The sequence below is a fragment of the Perca flavescens genome, chromosome 4 (assembly GCF_004354835.1).
Source record: "Perca flavescens isolate YP-PL-M2 chromosome 4, PFLA_1.0, whole genome shotgun sequence".
Lineage (NCBI taxonomy): Eukaryota > Metazoa > Chordata > Actinopteri > Perciformes > Percidae > Perca > Perca flavescens.
Genome location: NC_041334.1, coordinates 27,365,577 through 27,386,327, shown reverse-complemented (window position 1 = coordinate 27,386,327; position 20,751 = coordinate 27,365,577). Strand labels below are relative to the sequence as shown.

General features: G+C 38.9%; 1 protein-coding gene across 1 annotated transcript; it reads left to right on the top strand.

Annotated features, from left to right (window-relative positions):
* Nucleotides 1–2,709: 2,709 nt before the first annotated feature.
* Nucleotides 2,710–19,681, top strand: cdk4 (cyclin dependent kinase 4). Its single transcript, XM_028575606.1, has 8 exons — nt 2,710–2,955; nt 11,524–11,758; nt 11,844–11,979; nt 12,186–12,353; nt 14,798–14,907; nt 17,046–17,096; nt 17,183–17,318; nt 18,840–19,681. The coding sequence occupies exons 2-8, from the start codon at nt 11,541–11,543 to the stop codon at nt 18,927–18,929; spliced, it is 909 nt and encodes a 302-aa protein (XP_028431407.1). The 5' UTR covers nt 2,710–2,955; nt 11,524–11,540; the 3' UTR covers nt 18,930–19,681.
* Nucleotides 19,682–20,751: the final 1,070 nt, after the last annotated feature.

The window sequence follows — 20,751 nt, the reverse complement described above, 5'->3', positions numbered from 1 at the left end:
TTACGGAGCCAGAGGCACTCTAATGTCCTAAGTAAGCTGCTGAAATGCAGTCTCTTGAAGATATCATCACATTAAAGAGGATGAAAACAAACATATTAAACACAGTAATTATCATACATAGATTATGATAATAAAGACCATATAATTGCTTGATTGATTGATTGATTTTTGTGTCATGCACACAAAGTGCCCAACCCTCATGGGTTTGCAAGACACAAAAAATGCAGTTGCAGTGCTCAAACATTTCATTTCTTTACAAAATTACAGGCTATTCTACAGCTCGGTCTTAAACCAAATATTCTGCCTTCACTCCCAAGCTTGGCAAATAAAATCTGCTACAAAAAAGGTTCCCTTCCTGAAACACAACTCACCTTTTTCAGTCATCCAGCCAAAAGAAATTAACATGGAGGTCATTTTGCTATATGTCCTCATAGACCAGACAGTAAAACAAAAAATACACCTCGCTCACACAACAAAGTCTGTCCTCCTCTGGAGTGGCATTGAACCTGCCAGTCTCTTGGGCTAATGGTAATGTTCCTGAGTGTAACTCTGCACACAGGGATCTTTGTCTTTATTATACACTGTAACTGTTCTTTATGATCTTTAATAGGTTCGTGTTTTTTGTTTATACCATATATTAAGAGACCGTGGGATGCTAAAGGTTAGTTGGATGTAAAACATTAACCTTAAGAGAAACTTTAGGGAGGTTATTTCAAGGTTCTACAAAACTAACCTTTACAGAACCTTTAGGGAACGTTCAGAGAAGGTTAGCCAAAGGTAAAAAAAAAAGTACCTTTACAGAACCTTTAGGGAACGTTCAGAGAAGGTTAGCCAAAGGTAAAAAAAAAGTACCTTTACAGAACCTTTAGGAAACGTCCAGAGAAGGTTAGCCGAAGGTAAAAAAAAAAAAAATTATCTTTACAGAACCTTTAGGGAACGTTCAGAGAAGGTTAGCTGAATGTAAAAAAAATAACCTTAAGAGAACCTTTAGGGAATGTTCCCTAAAGGTTCTTAAAAGTTCAACAAAAACAACTTTAAGAGAACGTTCCAGGAAGGTTAGCTGAAGGTTCCAAAATATTTTACCGTTAGGGAACGTTCTGGGAAGGTTCCCTAAAGGTATTACCTTCAGAGAACCTTTAGGGAACGTTCCCTAAAGGGTATGTGTTTGCTGGGATGTTTCTCTGCATGAGAAACATTTTGCTCCTAATCTCCTGAATATCACAAAGATACCAGTGACACTTAGAAAGTCTGCATGCCACTGTCCCTGCACTACATCCCTATTTCTGGCCACAAGTGTGGATACAGCGTCTACTTTCTTCCCCTCTAGCATGCAGCAGCAGCAGCAACACAAATGTAGGAGCAGTAGAGGCTGGGAGGAAAACTGTAAAAGCACTCAAAGACTGTGTTCCAAATGGATCGGTTGTGCTTGACACCAGAACACACAAACTGTAGCTGACCAAATAGGATTTTATTTATAGACAACCACAAGTCCTCCCATCATGTTTTTCTGCGATCACACGCTGTTTTCAAAGTAGGCGGACATTGTGTAGTTTGTTTGTAACCAATAAACACCCATACAGGAACTGAAATCAACATTTAATGAAGAATTCTCTTTAAGGTGTACTCTTATCACAGATTATTAGTAGAATAATCTACGTGCATTTCGTCCATTTGTCAATTGTTTCCCATTTGGACCCCTTGTTAGCCTTTAATGCCAGATCTAGTAAACACTTTAGTGTCTTTATTCAGGTGTCTGATGCACACTTCCTTGAAAACACAGAGGTCATCTGGTTGGATGTGGGTTAGGGTGGACTGATCATTCTGACTATTGTGACCGACTGAACCTGGCTAAGAGACTCGCAAATAAAATTAAAATAATAATAAAAATTATGCGGGAGCTAGTGTGGCATATCCATGTTTTAATATTAGTTAATGTTGGTTTATTATAAGGTTATAAAACATAAATTAGTAGCCATCAGAGTAGCCACCACACTGAACATTTTAATAAAATGAAAATCTGTGATTTTAATAATCGAAATACACTGTATAGCTCTCGTGGTATAGTTAAATTTTTTTCATTGCAACGTGTCGCAGATATCTAATAAAGCAAAGTATTTGCCAAAAACTCCACACATTTTCAAATGAGCTCAAAGCTTGTTTTATCAGTGAGACAACAAATGTTTATTACAGCTTTCTATCTCCTGCCATGTGATTAGCAACTGGAGTTTATTTTATTGTTGGCACATATAATCAATTGGTTATTCTTTTTTTTCATATTTTCTTCTATATGTTATGCTAAGATATTTGATTTTTTTCTTACTTCTTAAATTTGAGATATTATTGTTTTATTTCTTTTTTTTTGGTGAGATGACGTTATCTTACAAGCACAATCCCTTTTAGCCCCTTACATTATTGTGCCTTTTGTATTTTGTTACTTGTGCAGATAAATACACTAAATGAAACTAAGAAACTATTCTTTTGTGGTGCTTACTGAAATAATAGGTGTGTCTGATACATTCAGACCTATTCTTAGTAGCATAAACAGCAACATTGTATAGATATGCATTTCACAACCATACGATCAAAGCATTCTGCAGAATGGATTATATGATTATTGTAACTTAGTTACACAGCAGAGCTTTACGCCTTCATGCATAATATGCTGTAAAAAATTTTTTTTTAGCTCCGCCTCCTCCAAGTGGCCAGAAGCAACAGGAAGCGACAACCCAAAAAAAAGAGTGCAGGCTGGAAGAAAAAACAGTGAAGGCCGAAATCACAATCTGTTGATTGCCTTGTGCACATCAGAGCCACTGCCGGAGCTGTAAACCTCCGCCTGGACCCGACCTGTCGCTCCTGACCCGCTTCTGGAGGAGTTATACGTGGCAGATATAGTGAGCATGTCCTCCTCATAAAGCTAAAGTAAAGCTTACCTGCCGCAGAAAATACACAAACGTGGTAAGTGAAGTATCTGACCTGTCGTTTACGATGACTGTGATTCATGTGCGGGACACTTTGGCAGTTTTTGTGGCACAGATGTGAAAAGGGAAGTTGCTGGCGGTGATCTGTTTCTGCCGTATGTACTTTTTACTGTCTTCTTCCGCCACGTCAGTGCGCACATGTAGGTGAGGAGGGAAAAAGTCCGTGTGGCCTGTTGTTGCTTCACTTTTTTTTTGTGCCAGTTTAATTAACAAAGGAGCGCTATGGAGGATCTTCCACGTGTCGGGACAGAGGGCTCTCCGTCTGTCCTGGCCTTGTTTCTGCCTACGCCCACTGGCCTTCAATGTCCGGTGTTAAATTAATGACATATGGTGGGAGAGAATTTAAGGTGATAATCAAAACTGACAGGCTAGCTGCTGTTAGAGGCCTCAGTGTTGCGATACATGTGAAACTTCCAGGTGTAAAATCTATCCTCTCTATTTCCTCAGCTGTTCTGTCATCAAGCAGGAAATGGGGAGATGTTTTTAGGGGGGACAAGTCATGTAGCCTACAGCCTGACCACTTCCTGTAGGACCAGAGGAGGTTTGACCTGAAGACCACACCGAGCCTGATCATTCATTATGAGATAGGGAAGGACATTCAACAGGCTAATTGTGTAATCCAGTGAACATGTTTTAAATCAAGCTGTTGTCTTGTTCTATTTCCCCCCTGTTGTCAAATGAAGGTGGGGATACTGCATGGGTTAGAGCCAGATGATAAACAAGACTCAGGCAAGTTCAGAGGTAGCCTAGAACAGTGACGCTATTATATAGTTTATAACAAGTTTATTTTTTAACTGTAAAATGTCAGGCTCAGTACATCCCTAGCTCATAATTAACCAAATATAAGGTATCATAATGTACTTTACTCGAGTATGTCCATTTTCTACTTCTACTTCATTACAGCTACTAGCAGATCAATGTTAAATTGTTAAAAGTAGCTTCACCATTAAGTGGTGCATCAATAATTATAATCCAATAATATAACATTTATTTATCTGAAATTAACAATTCAGCATGATGAGTACTTTTGGTATTTAAAGTATATTTTGATGCCATTACTTTTGTTCTTTTACTTAAAGTGGCTATGTGTAACTTTCAGTTTGTGTTGATTCTAGCGGGCGCTTTGGACAAAAGCGGTAGTGTTTTTACCACCTGCTGTCGTAAAGGTCCTTTCTTTACGGTGCTGTATTGCCCACTAGAGATTACTGAGTTAGCGTTACGGGTAGGTCATATAGTCGCAAAGAATGTTTTGCTCAAACAGAAAATCATTAATTTACAATAAAAGAATACGTTACAGATGCATCGTTGCATTTCAAGTGTAGCATATGGTAATTTAGCCTACTTTGAATGTATTGTGAGCTAAACCAGGTAACACTGTCACCGTGTCACGAGCCAAAGCATTAAGAGTTTGTTGTAGCAACCAACGTAATAATAACTTAGATTTATATAGCGCATTTCATGAAACCCACGGACGCTTTACACAGGTACAGGGGGACAAGGGAAAAGAAAATGGTAAGCCAACACAAACACGGACTGGAACGAAGAAAACGTCTGCGCTAAATGGAAGGGGGACGTAATTTAATGTCCCCTAATGACGTCCAACCATATCGCGCAATCTAAAGTTACTTTATTAATGAAATAGAAATATTACATACCTGAGGGCCAATTTTGGACGGTTTTGAATCATTTACAATCCCGTAATTGTCTCCATCTGTTAATAGCCCAACCGAGATTGACTTGGTTTTGTCTGTCGTCTGTCTCTCTCCCTTTTTAGCTTTTAGTTCTTCCTTTCTTTCCTTTTTTGTTCTGTGATGGCCGTGCCCCAGTATCAGCAATAACTACAACCCTGGGGTTGTAGTTATGGCTGCCTGGTTGATCCTGCCAGTAGCATATGCTTGTCTCAAAGATTAAGCCATGCAAGTCTAAGTACACACAGCCGGTAAAGTGAAACTACAAATGGCTCATTAAATCATTCTAAAATAAAATAAAAATAAAATTAGGCCTCTATAAAGACATCTCCTGCTACGTTTTACCTGGCTGGATACATTAACACAGGCTTTTCTTGTGTTACAAAGAAATCTGTGACCCGTCAGAATGTGTTACTGAAGCGCTGTCTACCTGCCGCAAATCATTCTGTGACTTCGCGGGAAAAATTAAACCTGGGCAGAGGCATTAATGAAAACTATATAAAACTAGCGTTATTTTAACAATTAGTCTCATTTCTGATCATCAGATGGAACATTACACAGTTTCAGAAATGTGTAAAAACATATAGTCACTTTAAGTAAAGTTTTTATGCAGGTCATTGGTAACACAAAGATATGAGCACTTCTTCCACCTCTGCATAAAAAAAGAAAGGAAAATTGGCTGCAAATTCCAGTGTTGGTTGAGCTCTATTAGGAACTAGGAATCAAGAAACTATAGTAACTTTCTGCAGTTTGACAGTACAGGCCTCAGAGGCCTGGATATTCACCCCTTTTCACCAGGCCTCACTCTTCCTCGTCAAGTATTTCATCAGTCTTTGTGGCCCTCTGTGGCTGTACTGCCTCCCACAGCAGTTGCCTCACAGTCTGCATACAGTGGAAAGTTGCAAAATCAGCTTAATTACTTTCATGAGGCATCCAGCATCTGTGGCAATCTGTAAATAATAATATATGATAGGGCTGCACAATATATCGTTTTTTTTTTATTGCCATTGCAATATCAGCTATCGCAAAAGACTGCAACATTTCATGATAGACACTACGAGTTTTTTTGAATGTAAAATGTAACTCATTCTTTTTTTAAGTAGTGCTTTTTATGTTCATTTCAATCTTCAATTTGTTCAATAAAATGTTAGAAATGATTTCCTTTTTATTAGTTTTAAATTCAACAAGCAATTTGTTGTATTTTAGAAGAATACTAAAAGCAACAAAGTCAGAATTGAGTACACTTTAATATCTGTTTATATATCACAAGTAATATTGTTATCGTGATATTCAACAACGTTATTGCATATGGCTTATTTTCCTCATATCGTGCAGCCCTAATATATGATCAATATGTTCTTTACATAAGGCTGACTATGTTGTCCATTATTCTAATTTGTTGCTCACAATTTCTTGTTCAGTTTTTTGGCCAGTTCTCATCATTAATAGTTGCCTGGAAATTGTGACATAAATATTATGAAATGATTTTGAACCCATAAACTATATTTATATTCATGTATAATACAAAAACTAAAGCTAGAAAAATCCAAATTATTAGTGTAGCCTACCTAACTAATATAGAACTACATGTGTATATATAGTTTGTCAGTGTGCTAAAGGTTAATTAAAATTAGTTTTTTTTCATGTGAATAATTTTAAAGTATCAGTTCATGAACTCCGATCCCTTGGGTGTTGTAACAAAAGCTTATTAGACAGACATATCTTTCTCTGTATGTAAGATTTTAATAATTAACCTCAATAGTTAAGTGATAGTACACTGGTTGTCTCTTAATATATAGAAAACAGATAAAGGTTGCTCTGAATGTTGTGAAGAGTAAACTTAACTTCATGTTGTTACATTTTAGAATCAACTACAAATGTTTATGAATACAACTAAATTGAAGGTTCTAGGGAAAAAAAACCTGCAACAATGTTGGATTAAAATGTTTCTTGGTTTATTTTGGTAGTATTTTATTGCTATTTTAAGTGATTTTTATTTTATGGATATGCACTGTATTTGCAGTCTTTTTCTCAGTTTAGTTCTCGTATGAATAATGTTGACAGGAATTTGTATTTCTTGCAGCTTCACAGGAATGCTGACCAATTCTTATCCGCAGACACTCTGACTCAACTTTGTTTGCATAAGAGAAGGAAATGTGTTGTGTCCAACATGCTTAATGCAACATCTCTTCCTCTTATCAACAGTTTATATTGACCACTTCCACAATTGTGGTTTGGCAGCATATCTGAATATCCAAACCCATGGCTAAACATGTTTGAGCTCTATACCAGTTAACCACATGTTCACCAGTGTATATAGAGTGTTTTAAACACTGTTGTTGCAATATAATACCACTTCGCTGAACACCTTGAGATTTTAATTAACCCTGTGAGTACATGTTGAGTTGTATTGTAAATGGTTAGTAGAATAGTTGCTTGCAGCTCTGGTGAGATTTGAATACTGATCCAAAAGGTTGTAAATGTGATTCATTAAATCATCAAAATATAAATACATTCAGCAGTGACTCTGCATTCATCTGTTTGTTTGTTTTCTTCTCCAGGCTCATGAAGCAATCTGGTATATAGAGTAACAGTCCACAGTTACACAGTAGTTCCTTCCACACCAACACATCAGTCAGTAAATGACCAAGGTTATACAATAGAGGAAGCAGGTGCAATGGTTTTTGAGCCAACCACCTCTCGCCTGAGAGGAGGGACTGCGTTGTGAAGATGATGATGATGCTGCTCTTCTCTGTCTTTAGAATAATGACTATTGACATTTTGAATTTGATACCGCATACCCTGAATATCATGACATGTACTGGTAAAGACCTGAAGGCAGCAGAGGACAACAGAACCGCCACCAGTGCATAGGACATTTATGCCGGGTATGAAGGTGACAGGTGTTAATGTTGAGTAGGTGGAAGGGGTAGACTGTAGATGGAGGCTTGAACAAAAGGAAGGAAGGAAGGAAGGTGTGGGATGATGCTGTCTGTGGTTGTGTGCTGAATGCTGATGGATGGAGTTGGTGAAGAGGCCAGAGGAAAGTTAGAGTGGATGGGACAGGAAAGCTGTTTGGGGATGAGTGGTTGAAGGTGCTTCCTGTGGCAGCCAAAAGTCATGCGTCAAGTGCATTTCCTTTAAATAGCATCCCATTCGGTCGCTCGCAGATTATGAAACATTTGGCAAATGTAGAAGAGCACTGATAAATTCCATTTTGGATATGTCTAAGATTATGTCAGCACCTTGCACTCAAAGTACCTGGAGGCTTCACTTTAATAGAGGCCAGCACAACTAGCCATAAAATGCTGTGCATTTAGCCCCAAGTATAGTTGACTCCCGCTGCCAGAGTGGTTGAAATATGAGAAGGGTCGATATTAGCGAAAAGTGTGAGTGAAGCCCATATCCCCTCTATATTTGTTAAAGGAACACGCCGACTTATTGGGAATTTAGCTTATTCACCGTAACCCCCAGAGTTAGACAAGTTGATACGTACCCTTCTCATCTCCATGCGTGCTGTAACGCTGTCTGACGGCTCCAGCATTAGCTTAGCCCAGCACAGATCCTGCAGGTGACTGGTTCCAGTAATCCTACTGCTCCAAATTGTGACAAAAGTGACAAAATAACGCCAACATGTTCCTATTTCCATGTTGTGATTTGTAGAGTCACAGCGTGTACACAAAACAACGTAACATGAGACAAAGCCATCTTCTAACCGTAAACAAACCAGGAACTATATTCTCAGACAGGCTTGCTGCGAGCATATCACTCCGCCCAAGTACTATATTCTTCCGCCTGAGAATATAGTTCCCGGTTTGTTTACAGTTAGAAGATAGCTGTGTCTCATGTTACGTTGTTTTTTGTACACGCTAAATAGGAACATGTTGGCATTATTTTGTCACTTATTCGGAGCAGTAGGATTACTGGAACCATTCACCTGCATGTTCTGTGATGGCCTGATGCCGCTGGAGCCGTCAGACAGCATTACAGCACGCACGGAGATGAGAAGGGTATGTATCGACTTGTCTTACTCTGGAGGTTACGGTGAATAAGCTAAATTCCCAATAAGTCGGCGTGTTCCTTTTAAAGCTGCATCAATCAATATTTCTTAAATTAGCAACAGGCCAAATGACTGTGTAATGTGAATTAGTACCCTACAATGCAGTTCTCTCTCTGCTCATTGTCTTGGTTATACAGCCCTTAACTTGACTGTTTTGATCCTCACCGCTCATATCTTAGTCATTACCAGCAGGATCAGGCTCTCATAAACCGATTTTATCGCCATCACTGCCAGCACATAAGCAACTAGCTGGTGAACATAATGGAGCATTTAGCAGCTTAAGATATTTCTCTCAGAAGTCAGTGGAGACCAAAATGGTGCTAAAAAGAAAGTGAATATTGGAGTTGGCATCAGCCAGATGGACAGAAACATGACTCCAAATGAATGGTAATGTCACTTTGTGTCTGCTGGATGTCTAAATAGGCAACTGTTTGCATACAAATTGCTGAAAGAACTTTGTAATGAGATAATATGTCTATGTTGTGTTTTATCTTGTTCCATTGCCAACAAATGGCCAAAAATCCCTTAATGCAGGTTTAAAGATGTCTGCATACATTTTGAATGTAATTTTAAATTTCTTAGGCTTTAATTAATCTAGATAATAGAGCAGGATAGATAGATAGATAGATAGATAGATAGATAGATACTTTATTCATCCCAAAGGAAATTTTTATTTCATGACATTTGATTTACAGGATTTTAGTGTCACTGTGATGTACATTTTTTAGGTTCAATTATCTGAATTTAGAACAGCGTTCACAGTATTTTTGTATTTGCAAATGTTGCACATTCAGCATAGAGCCAGAATGGCCGAGTCAGTCAGCTCCTTGGCACATCCACCAGGTTGTTGAGCCGTACAGCATGCTCCTCTGTGATGCTGACTCTTTTGTATACAGCAGTGGTCTACCCACTACACCATGGTGGACAGCGTGAAGCAGTCGTTTTTACAAATTGAAAAAGTGGAAAAACAGCCCATGTCCCCTTTTGTAGAGCTTAATGTTACAACAGCTTGGTTTGTTGTTATACAAACTACTACTGAGAGCTTACATGACTGCACCACATCCATATCTCTGCTTGGACACTGATGAGGGTCAGTGGTTTACTGTTCCATACATGGCCAGCTGCTCTGATTGATCATTAAATGAAGCGCTTCTCCTCCTCCTCCTCACACTGATGCATCCTGCAATCTTTCTACTGTATATCCACCAGCCTCTCGCAGCCAAAATATGAGAGAAGTCAATTCCTTCCAGTACAGAGAATTCATTATACTGGTTTACTAGTCAGATGTTGTTGTTTTTTTGTCATTTTAAGTATTTATTTATTTATTTATTTAACAAAAGAAATTCGCCACGTCAATGGTGTGCCTCTATTGATGGCAATATTGGTCTGTCAGTTGGTCCATCAGTTCACTCCAGACTTAAATATCTCAATATAACTATTGATTTTTTTTTTTACAGACATTCATGGTTCCCAGATGATTTATCCTGAGAACTTTAAGGGATCCCTGGACTTTTTCTCTTGCACTGCCAAAAATTGACCTCTGTGTTTTTTATTTTTTTTATTTTTATTTTTTTTAGAAAAAGGTCTCAACAACAACTATTGTTGTCGTATGTTGTATAGCCATGACATTTTGTTCATAAATTCATGTCCCCCTCAGGATGAATTGTAATGACTTTGGTGATCCTCTGACTTATTCTAGCGCTAGCATCAAGTCAAAAACTGAATTTGTACAAAACTTTGGTTTATGACCAAATACCTACAAAACTTATGACACTCACATCAGCAACAGCTGTATTTTGTGTTTAGTGCTCATTAGCAAATGTTAGTATGCTAACCAGCTTAACTAAGCGGTGAACGTGGAAAATATGTTAAACCTCAGCATGTTAGCATTGACACTGTGAGAACTCAAACTCAAACGCAGCTGTGCTATGTACAGCCTCACAGAAGAAAACTGTCTTGTTTGAATGTACAGTTTGTCATTTAGAAATACACACCTCTAAACATAGGATCTGACTTTTTTTTTAGTATGATGTGTGTATAGTGCGATCCCTGCTGTGTTTTTCTCTTTTTTTTTTTGTTAATATGTTCAGTTCATGGAAAAAGTGGTTCTATTCATAGCTGGAACGGAAATGTGTGTATTGAATACCAGAACCCCAATAAAAAGACTATTCAAAAAAAAAAAAAAAAAAAAAAAAAAAGAGAAAGAAATGCACACATCTAATGTATTGGACATTTATCAAGAGACATTTGAAGAAAAGAAAAACAAACAAAATGACTAAAATAAAGATAACAGAAATAGAAAAATAATGTCAAACAACAATACACATAAAAGAGCTTTACTTTGTGTATTACTGGTTTTTAGATGTTGCTATGTATCTTGCCTCTTAGTTTTGCCTTATTTTTAATTGCATCTTCAATTAGTAGATTTGTATTGCAACTTTATTTTCTGTACTTATTCGAAGTCTGTGTACTGGGTAGGTTTGGGTCGACGGTTATTGTGGTTGAAATGGGCAGTGAGATGAAAGGTAGTGTGTTACTTTCTATTATACAGTGATGTGTTTAGGATAAGGTTTCCTATGTTCATTTTCAGTAGAACAGCTCCAGGCTGGTGGGATGTTTTAAAATCTCTCCTTCCTATATCCCAACTTCCCAATGTTATGCTTGTTAAGGTTCATAGAAGTTAAAAGTGTAAACTCTATATACATACATACGTGATTACCTTTCATCATCTCATTATTGCAATTACTAGCATGAATAGCTTTTGCATCTGATCTGTGTGTCATACTTTGTCTCTCAGTCTGTTTGATCCTGGCCATGGCCCACGGCACCAGCATCCAGTATGAGCCATTGGCAGAGATCGGAGGAGGCGCTTACGGGACGGTTTATAAGGCCCGAGATACAGAGAGCGGGCAGTTTGTGGCTCTGAAGAGCGTGCGCGTCCAGACAGACCAAAATGGCCTCCCAGTCTCCACAGTCAGAGAGGTGGCTCTGTTGAAAAGGCTGGAGCAGTTCGACCACCCCAATGTGGTCAGGTAAAACAGTGAGAGCAAATAATTCAATTCTACAATTCACTGTGAACACCTTTCACTGAAGTCACTGTTTTATTGTGTTTGACAGGCTCATGGATGTATGTGCCACCCAGAGGTCGGACCAGGAGACTAAAGTCACTCTGGTGTTTGAACATGTGGACCAAGACCTCAAGACGTACCTAGAGAGAGCTCCAGCTGCAGGATTATCCCCTGACCACATTAAAGTGAGAACTAACTGAAACAATATCTCAAATAAACTTTATCATCTGTCAAATAGGTTAGAAAGAAGAAAACCGTTTGGACAGGGTGGAGTGTTTTTCATTATTTAGGATCTTATCACTTTTTTTTTTTTTTTTTTTTATATATATAAAAGTAACCTCTGTTGAAATATTGTGTTCCAGTTAAAACATTCCTTTGTGTGTTTCTGCAGGACCTGATGAAGCAGTTGCTGTGCGGTCTTGCATTCCTTCACTCTCACCGCGTGATGCACCGAGACCTGAAACCAGAGAATATTCTGGTAACCAGCCAGGGCCAGGTGAAGCTGGCTGACTTTGGACTGGCCAGGATCTACAGCTGCCACATGGCCCTCACTCCTGTGGTAAGAACTCACCTGGACCATACCAACAGTTTTTTTTGTGCCGTGTATACAGAACTTTCCAAAGAATACCATCATTTTTTTTTTTTTTTTTTAAACATTCAGACGGCTGCTGGTTTCCATTCCATTCAAAGTCAACCTTCAGCCACTGAAAATTTGATTGAGATAACTAATCTATCATACTAATCTTATTTTGCACCTACATTTTTTTTATTGACAGTGCATTCTGGGCCAGATGTACTTACGCTTTTGCGCCCACTTCAAGCTATTTGTTTTGCAACATGTGCGTAAAAGCATGGCGAGGTATGTACAGACAGGCTGCACTGAGGTAAAAGCGCAGACTGCCTGTCGCGGCGACTGAAAATGGCAAATTGCGCCTTTCCGTGTCATGCTTATGCATTCATGGGAGGGTGATAGGGAAAGCGATATTACGAATCCCACTATGGCTACACCAAGACCCAGCCTTCAATAGCATTTATTGGCCAGGCATCCATATTTACGCGAGGTAATGTAACCCCATTTGTACAGGTCCTATCCCCTGACCAATCGGCTATCCTAACCTTAACCACTCGAGGTCAAATGCCTAACCCCAACCAATCGAGCTGCTTTGTAGGGCGGGTCTTGACGTGGCCATAGTGGGATTTGTGATTTTGCAAAGGGGAAAGTGAGAGTTGCCCATAAAGAGATGAGAGGAGAAGTGTAAAGTGCGCATAATTATGTATTCGGCGGTATGTACAAAAACCACCTGTGAAAGTGCGCCTCTATTTTGCAGTGAAAATTGTCTGCCTCTTAAAAGCAGGTGTAAACCAGCCGCAAGCGGGTTTCCTCACATATGCCTCCTGGTGAAATGGCAGCAGTAATCCGAGCAAGACGAAAGACATAGGCCAAGGAGACGAGCTGAAAAGATTTTTGCCACAAGGATCACACTTGTTCTGTTGAGTGAACACAAAATCATTAAGCGTTACAGATTAAGCAGCCATGAAATATTATAGTTATTGGAAGAAATCAAAGATGATATTGAATCTCCGACTCAGCATTCACATTCCATTAAAGCAGTTGTTAAACTCCTCGCTACATTACAAATATTGGCATCAGGATCATTTCAAACAGTCATAGCATTAGCAGCGGGAATATCGCAGTCTGCACTCAGTCGTATCATAGCACCAATACTTAGCGCTTTGCTACAGCGCAATAGTCGATACATACATTTCCCCACTACTAATGCCGAAATAACACGCATCAGGCGGTTACCTCACGAACAAGCAGATCAACTTTGTTATCACTAAATCTTCGTTTCCGCTGTTTTGACTGACTTGGTGGCTGATCCATGATAGAAAGATGCGTGCAATTTACGGTATAGTGGGTGGAGAAAGGCGCTAATTACCCGATGAACTATGGAACACCAACGAGGTCAAAAATATGTGAATTCTAACACGTTAACACGTTGTCAATGCGTTGACAACGTGTTAGAATTCAGTGTCTAACGTGTTACAACATTAACCTTTGTGAATACAAGACACTGGCATCTTCACATTACCAGTGGTGGAATGTAACTTAGTACATTTACTCAAGTACTGTACTTAGGTACAAATCCAAGGTACTTGTTCTTTACTTGAGAAAACCATGTATCTCCAGGCGTGTTGATTTTGAATGTTTGTGATGAACTTAAGGCTGAAGTGTTCCTTTTATGTGTTGTGAAATCTCACCTATTTCACGAGCTAAATAAAATATTTAAAAACCCTCTCGGATGAGCTGGAAAATGCATCCTCAGAAAGCTGAAAATACAAGGATGTTTTTGTGAGCTCGAAAAACTGACTGGGAACATTTTACTGCGTGTACTTTTACCATTCATACTTTAAGTGCATGTTTTTGATAATACTTACATACTTAAGTAAATTTGAATGCAGGACTTTTACTTTGAGTATTTTTACAGTGTGGAATTAGTACTTTTATTTAAGTAAAGTATTTGGATATGTCTTCCACCACTGCACTTTACCCTTTTGGCAAAGCCCATACTAGCTTATTATTTCTCTTCTGAATTAAATTTACTGACAAAATAGCATATATTTTTTTTCAGTTGCTAACTTAAAATCTTGGGTTGAGCTACCTATTCTTCATATTTCAGTAACAGTTTCAACGAGACTACAAGTCTACAGTCAGTAGTATGCTGCTAACTTCTGCATGCTAACATGCTCATCTTTAGCAGGTTTATCATCTGGTTTTAGCCTTGTCAGCATGCTAACATTAGTTACTTAGCACCAAAAACAAAGTTAGCCTATAGCTTGTAACTTGATATTCATACTGAATTTAAAAATGGCCAGCTGGAAGGCAGGAAGTCTAAAATGTATGGTAAGCTTTTGGAAATGCTCAACATAAACACAGCATTGTAAACAAGCTAAAACACGCAACAAAATACAGTTGATGGACTCCATGTTTGTGTCTGCCAGGTGGTGACACTGTGGTACCGACCCCCCGAGGTTCTGCTGCAGTCGAGTTACGCCACACCCGTGGACATCTGGAGCACCGGCTGCATCTTTGCTGAGATGTTCAGACGCAAGTGAGTCGGCAGAATAATGTTTGGATAAAAAACGACTGGCACTACTGTGTATATAAACAAGACTGGCACTATATATATTGTGTGTGTGTGTGTGTGTGTGTGTGTGTGTGTGTGTGTGTGTGTGTGTGTGTGTGTGTGTGTGTGTGTGTGTGTGTGTGTGTGTGTGTGTGTGTGTGTGTGTGTGTGTGTGTGTGTGTGTGTGTGTGTGTGTGTGTGTGTGTGTGTGTGTGTGTGTGTGTGTTATATCTCATCAATCTAAAAGGACTTGATATGATTAGATTGATTTTTGAAAGAAACGGTGCATTTGATTATCCAATCCAAACAGTTGACCAAAGTGCTGTACAATTAGAAAAAACAAAAACATAGAACACAAAACAACAAATTATAGTGGTGATCTGATTAACTTACAAAGTAGCAGAGATTCAATGAAATATCCTGAAGGTACCTTTTGCAAGGTGGAGGTTTGTGCTTACAAAGTGAGCTAACTTAGTGAGCTAAGTTTGTCGGATAACACCTCAGGCTAGCTCAGAGTTTGAAACCATGTCTCCTACAAACATTTTCATTTCATATATATACTACTAATTTACTTAAAGACTAAATTAGCGCCACGTTACATCCCGCAACGCCCTGCTGTGATGTTCATACGCACAGAGAAGTCAGGATCCGGTATAGGAGACTGCACTACTCAGTATGACACAATGTGCCCTGCTATGACATGAACTACAACGACTACCTCAAAGTCACTGTTCCGTTATCTTTAATGTGACTATTATCACCACTGTTCATCACACCCCCAACCGGCCCCGTCAGACACCGCCTACCATGAGTCTGGGTCTGTCCGAGGTTTCTTCCTAAAAGGGAGTTTTTCCTCGCCACTATCGCAATAGCTACTGCTAATGCTTGCTCTTGAAGGAATTACTGTAGTTGTTGGGGCTTTGTAAATTATAGAGTGTGGTCTAGACCTACTTTATTTGTAAAGTGTCTCGAGATAACTCGTGTTATGATTTGATACTACAAATAAAATTGAATTGAATTAAAAAAAGTTTTGGAGGAAACTGCTGCATGGATGGATTATTTTTCACTGGCAATGTTTTTTTTGTTTTTTTCTAATCCAGAAAGGATACTGCAGATAAATCATAAGTATGGTTACTGTTAACTACATTAGGGTACACTCCTTACCTGGTGATGTGCATCCAGTTTTTAACTCAAACTTAACATACAGTACGTTTGTGTGTCAGTTTCAGCAGTTTTGTGAGGGTTCCGATTTTAGGTTTAAATGGATCACATTACAAGGTTATCTGTGGCTCCGGGGAAATCTGGTCTGGAGCCTCAGACTGTCGGGAGGTGAATTGGTGAAAAACAGCTGGGCTTCTTCCAACCTCATTATGTTTCAGTACATACACATATTTTATTTCAGTCTTGCCCCTCTTCCAACCAAGTCTACAATAAATGTACTCTGACACATATTATAGTTGTACTTTACATCTTGCAGTCATGGCAAGTGTCATCAGCATCATGCATGCTGATTCGAACCCACTGCTGGCTCACAGACTTTAACGTGCTTCAACACATCCAAACATTATTGGTGGTAGCATGTCCAAAAACAAGTTTCTGCAAGCGAAAGTCATAATGTGACTAAAGCTTTTTATCAGTCTTGTTTGCAACTAGTCTATCACAGATCAGCCGAGAACCAGTGCACTGACACACACACACACACACACACACACACACACACACACACACACACACACACACACACACACACACACACACACACACACACACACACACACACACACACACAATAGCTTCATCTAGTGGAACAAATTACACATTGCATGAAGACAGCGGTCAACTTTGGTAGAGAGAAGAGATTCATGCCTTAAAATAATTGCCTTGTGAACAGTATAATGATGGTGATGATTAAATGATACATAGTATCATTAACAAGTTGATTGGGGGTGATATGTTGCAAACCTATACAAATGGTATCATTCAACTTCATGAAACTGTTAATCTGTGTCTAAAGCACATCATATTGCTGTGTGCCTTCCCGGACAAACAGGACTTGCAAAGACGTGGACTAATAAAATGCTGCTTTAATCTATTAACTTTGGTACAAACGTTCTGTCTGTTAGACCTTTGTTCTGCGGAGAATCCGAAGTGGACCAACTTGGGACAATTTTTGAGTGAGTAACAAATAGTTTACATCCCATTTACCTGACCAGATGATTCATATTATACCTAATGCACTGGAAATTCAATGTCATTTCAGAGTTATTGGCTTGCCACCAGAGGATGAGTGGCCAACTGATGTTACACTCTCAAGAAAACACTTCCCCCCTCTCTTACCTCGCCCAATCACTGACCTTGTTCCAGAGATAAATGAGCAGGGGGCGCAACTATTGCTGGTAATACTTCGCCATGAATTACAAATCAAAGTGTCAGACCATCTTGACTGGTAATTGATTATATACAGCAACAAGATCAGTAACCTCAAACTCAAGAAGAATGATCTTTGTTCATAGTCTGCTGATGTTCTACAGCCACAATAACTTCACTGGTAAAATCCTCATGACTAGTTACTTCTCCAGCTGGTTAAACTAGAGGAGAGAGCACGACTTACAGCAGTCCTGTTTAAATAAAAGTATTCTTTCTGCATTATAATTCAAAGTCGTAGTAAAGCTTTTCTAATTGATTAGTATTTTTTAACCAACCGATCTAAAAAAGGAAATGTGCAGTAAATGTAGCTTTTCTGGGATTGAACTAGTGACCTTAACAATACCTTTTTAAAGTAGACGGTATATTTTATTCAGCCTTTTTAAGGTTTCCTGTGCAATAACCCAGCAACACTGTCTCTAATCAGCATCTGTTTACTGGTTCCACTTATTATTTATTCATCATTCTCTATTTCAGAGCTGTTCATACTGTTCATATTGTAATATAATACTTCTATAATAACATAATACTTATTTATTCCAGCATCCTTTGCACTATGTTCCATATAATTAAAATAATAATAATTTATCATAACAATAATTTACTCCTGCACACTTTGCAGTCTTCATTGCACTACTGCCTCAACCTGTTTCTGTTTATAGTGTGTATATATTGTTTGTTTTTGTTGTTTGTTTTGTATGAGTAAGCACATTGTGAGCAATGTATAATCCAAAGCAAAATTCCTCGTGTGTCCTCATACCTGGCAAATAAAGCTGATTCTGATTCTGAAGTGCAAAATACAGTAAGAAACATTTTGGGCGTGGCCGGGTTAGCTCAGTTGGCAGAGCAGGCGCACATATATAGAGGTTTACTCCTCGACGCAGCGGCTGCGAGTTCGAAACCGACCTATGGCCCTTTGCTGCACGTCATTCCCCCTCTCTTTCCCCTTTCATGTCTTCATCTGTCCTGTGGAAATGAAGGCCTAAAAAGCCCCAAAAAATAATCATAAAAAAAAAAGAAACATTTTGGGCAAGACTTTATTGAAATAACCAAATTGAAATAGCTAAATCATAATAACCAAAAAAAAGCAAATACGTTTTATTCTCAAGTCTCATTTTTTGTGACTTTCCTCTCAACTTTTTTTTTCCCCCTTTTCTGACCCTTTTCTTTCTACACTTCCTGCCCGTTGCCTGGCAACTGGTCCTGGCCAAATGACAGTCAGGCACATAACCCTATGTAAAGGCATCTTTTATCTTATATTATAAATAGATTACACAGATGAGGTAATAAGTTATTTATATGTTACCTTTGGACAGAGCCAGACTGTCTGTTTTTCTTGTATCCAGTCTTTATGCTAATCTAAGAAATAGGCAGAGTGGTATCAACCCCCTCGTCTAACTCTCTGCAAGACGGTGCATGAAAGATTTCATCAAAATGTCGAACTGTTCCTTCAAGACCTGACGCAGCTCTAATATCCTGCTATTCTTCCGCAGAAAATGCTGACCTTCGACCCACTGAAACGAATATCTGCCCTGAATGCCCTAGAACACCCATATTTCCAGGACGAGGAGACATTGACTTGAAATGATGCAGTGAAACGTGCAGCGAGAGGTCACAGCGTCTACGTTTAGACCCGGTCCAACCATAAGGAATTTCAATTTCATTCAGTGCATTGCCTTTCAAAACGTCATGGTTATGCTTTGGGATATTATTTTTGTTACTCCTACATCGAAAAAGGATTAAAGCCTGAGAAATGGAATTAAAAAAAGAAGAGGAGTGAACTTGAAGATCGCTGGCATGCTTTCCAACGTCACAATTAATTACCATGTGGTGTCTTCAAGGACAGTACCAGTGTTTTTTGATGTTTGATCAGTCTCGTCCACGCAGACACGTCTGTCATCTCCTCTGAAATGTTGCTTGTGTTACTTTTGTACAGTGTTTCGACAGAAGAAAGCAGAGATGTCGTCTTTTCTCGTTACAGGCCGAACATAGTCTGAAAGAAGTGACGCGTGAGGGTCATTTGGCCAGTCGTTAGTGATTTTACTGTATTTGTGTTCATTATTATCATGCTAAAGGAACAATTACACCATAGGTTTTATGAAAATTATGAGAAAATGAAAGAGTAGTCGGAAGTAGCAGAAGGAAAATGCATAAGAAAGACACATGACAAAAAAATACTGTTATTGCCCTTAAATACTTTCATAGTTTCTTTTATTGGACGACTGAAGAGGTGTACTTCATTTCATGTCCAACATTTTTTGTCCGTTTGCTAAAACCATCTGAAATCAACCAGCACTGCAACTACAAATGAATAAAAAACTGTTTTAATCACGTTCAACGTTCATTTGTGTATTATTATTGTGATGATGATTATCAATAATAAAATATGCAACATTGTCTTAATTACTATTTCAGATAAAAAATTCAAATAGCAGCCCATATAAAATGAGCAAATGTGATTCTATGAAAACTGAAAAATACAATGAACTATAATAGCCTACTAAAAAAATGATGGGTTGACGATAAGGAGACAAGCAGAGAGAGAGATACTGTAGTGAAAGGAGCTATTTTGTTCATGTTTTATTTCCAAGGAACTCGTTTTTTCTTTCCCTTTTATTCTTTACTGTCTTGCATCATCACCTGCAAACCCAAATTAGTATCTTCAGTTTCCTCTCCATGTAATTCAATTAGATGCTGCTAAAATCAGTTTTGCTTCATAACATTTTTATTCTCTTTAACATCTTTTTTTCCATTTTATTCCCTATTGCAATGATTCATAGACATCCAGATTCATCCTGTGCATCCTCACTTCCTCACTCAGAGGGGACAGACAGTGAGGCAGGGAGAGGAGGCAGGAGCTGCCCATAAATTGCTCTGGAAAAGGAGAGGGGAGAGACAGAGCTGGAGACAGAGCAGATGCATTGGCAGGAGCAGAGTTGAGTGGTTTTCTCTCTCCCTCCTGTCTCTCTTTTGTTGTGTCGGTACGATAAAAATCTGATGGACATTGGCATTGACCACCACCACCACCACCTCACTGCGAGCCTCTCATCCCCAGTCTGTTTGCCGGAGCTGCTTGTGCGGCAGCTATCAGCAGGCTAGCGGGGGCAGCAAGGCTCTGTGGCAGCGAGAAGAGGAGGAAAAAAAGGAGGAGGGGCTGTGGTGAGCTGGTGGGCTTCCTCTGCCTCACAGACACATTTTATTGACTTGCTAATTGGATGAGGCACTCTGAGGAGAGGATGCGGTGACCGAGAGGAGCTGCTCTCCAGAGGAGGAATACAGGCACAAGGAAGCATTGCTCAGGCTGCGTAAATCTGGCTACTTCATCTTTTAATTTAAATTTTTTATTCTGGAGACATAACAACAGATGTTTTTTTCAGCATCTCCCAGTGACCCTCGCACCGTGCA

Bases quoted from the DNA above. Each gene is read 5' to 3' on its own strand.
- cdk4 (XM_028575606.1), top strand. From the start codon at position 11,541: ATGGCCCACGGCACCAGCATCCAGTATGAGCCATTGGCAGAGATCGGA. The intron at 12,354-14,797 runs GTAAGAACTCAC...TGTGTCTGCCAG, and splicing joins ACATGGCCCTCACTCCTGTG to GTGGTGACACTGTGGTACCG. The intron at 17,319-18,839 runs GTAATACTTCGC...ATTCTTCCGCAG, and splicing joins AGGGGGCGCAACTATTGCTG to AAAATGCTGACCTTCGACCC.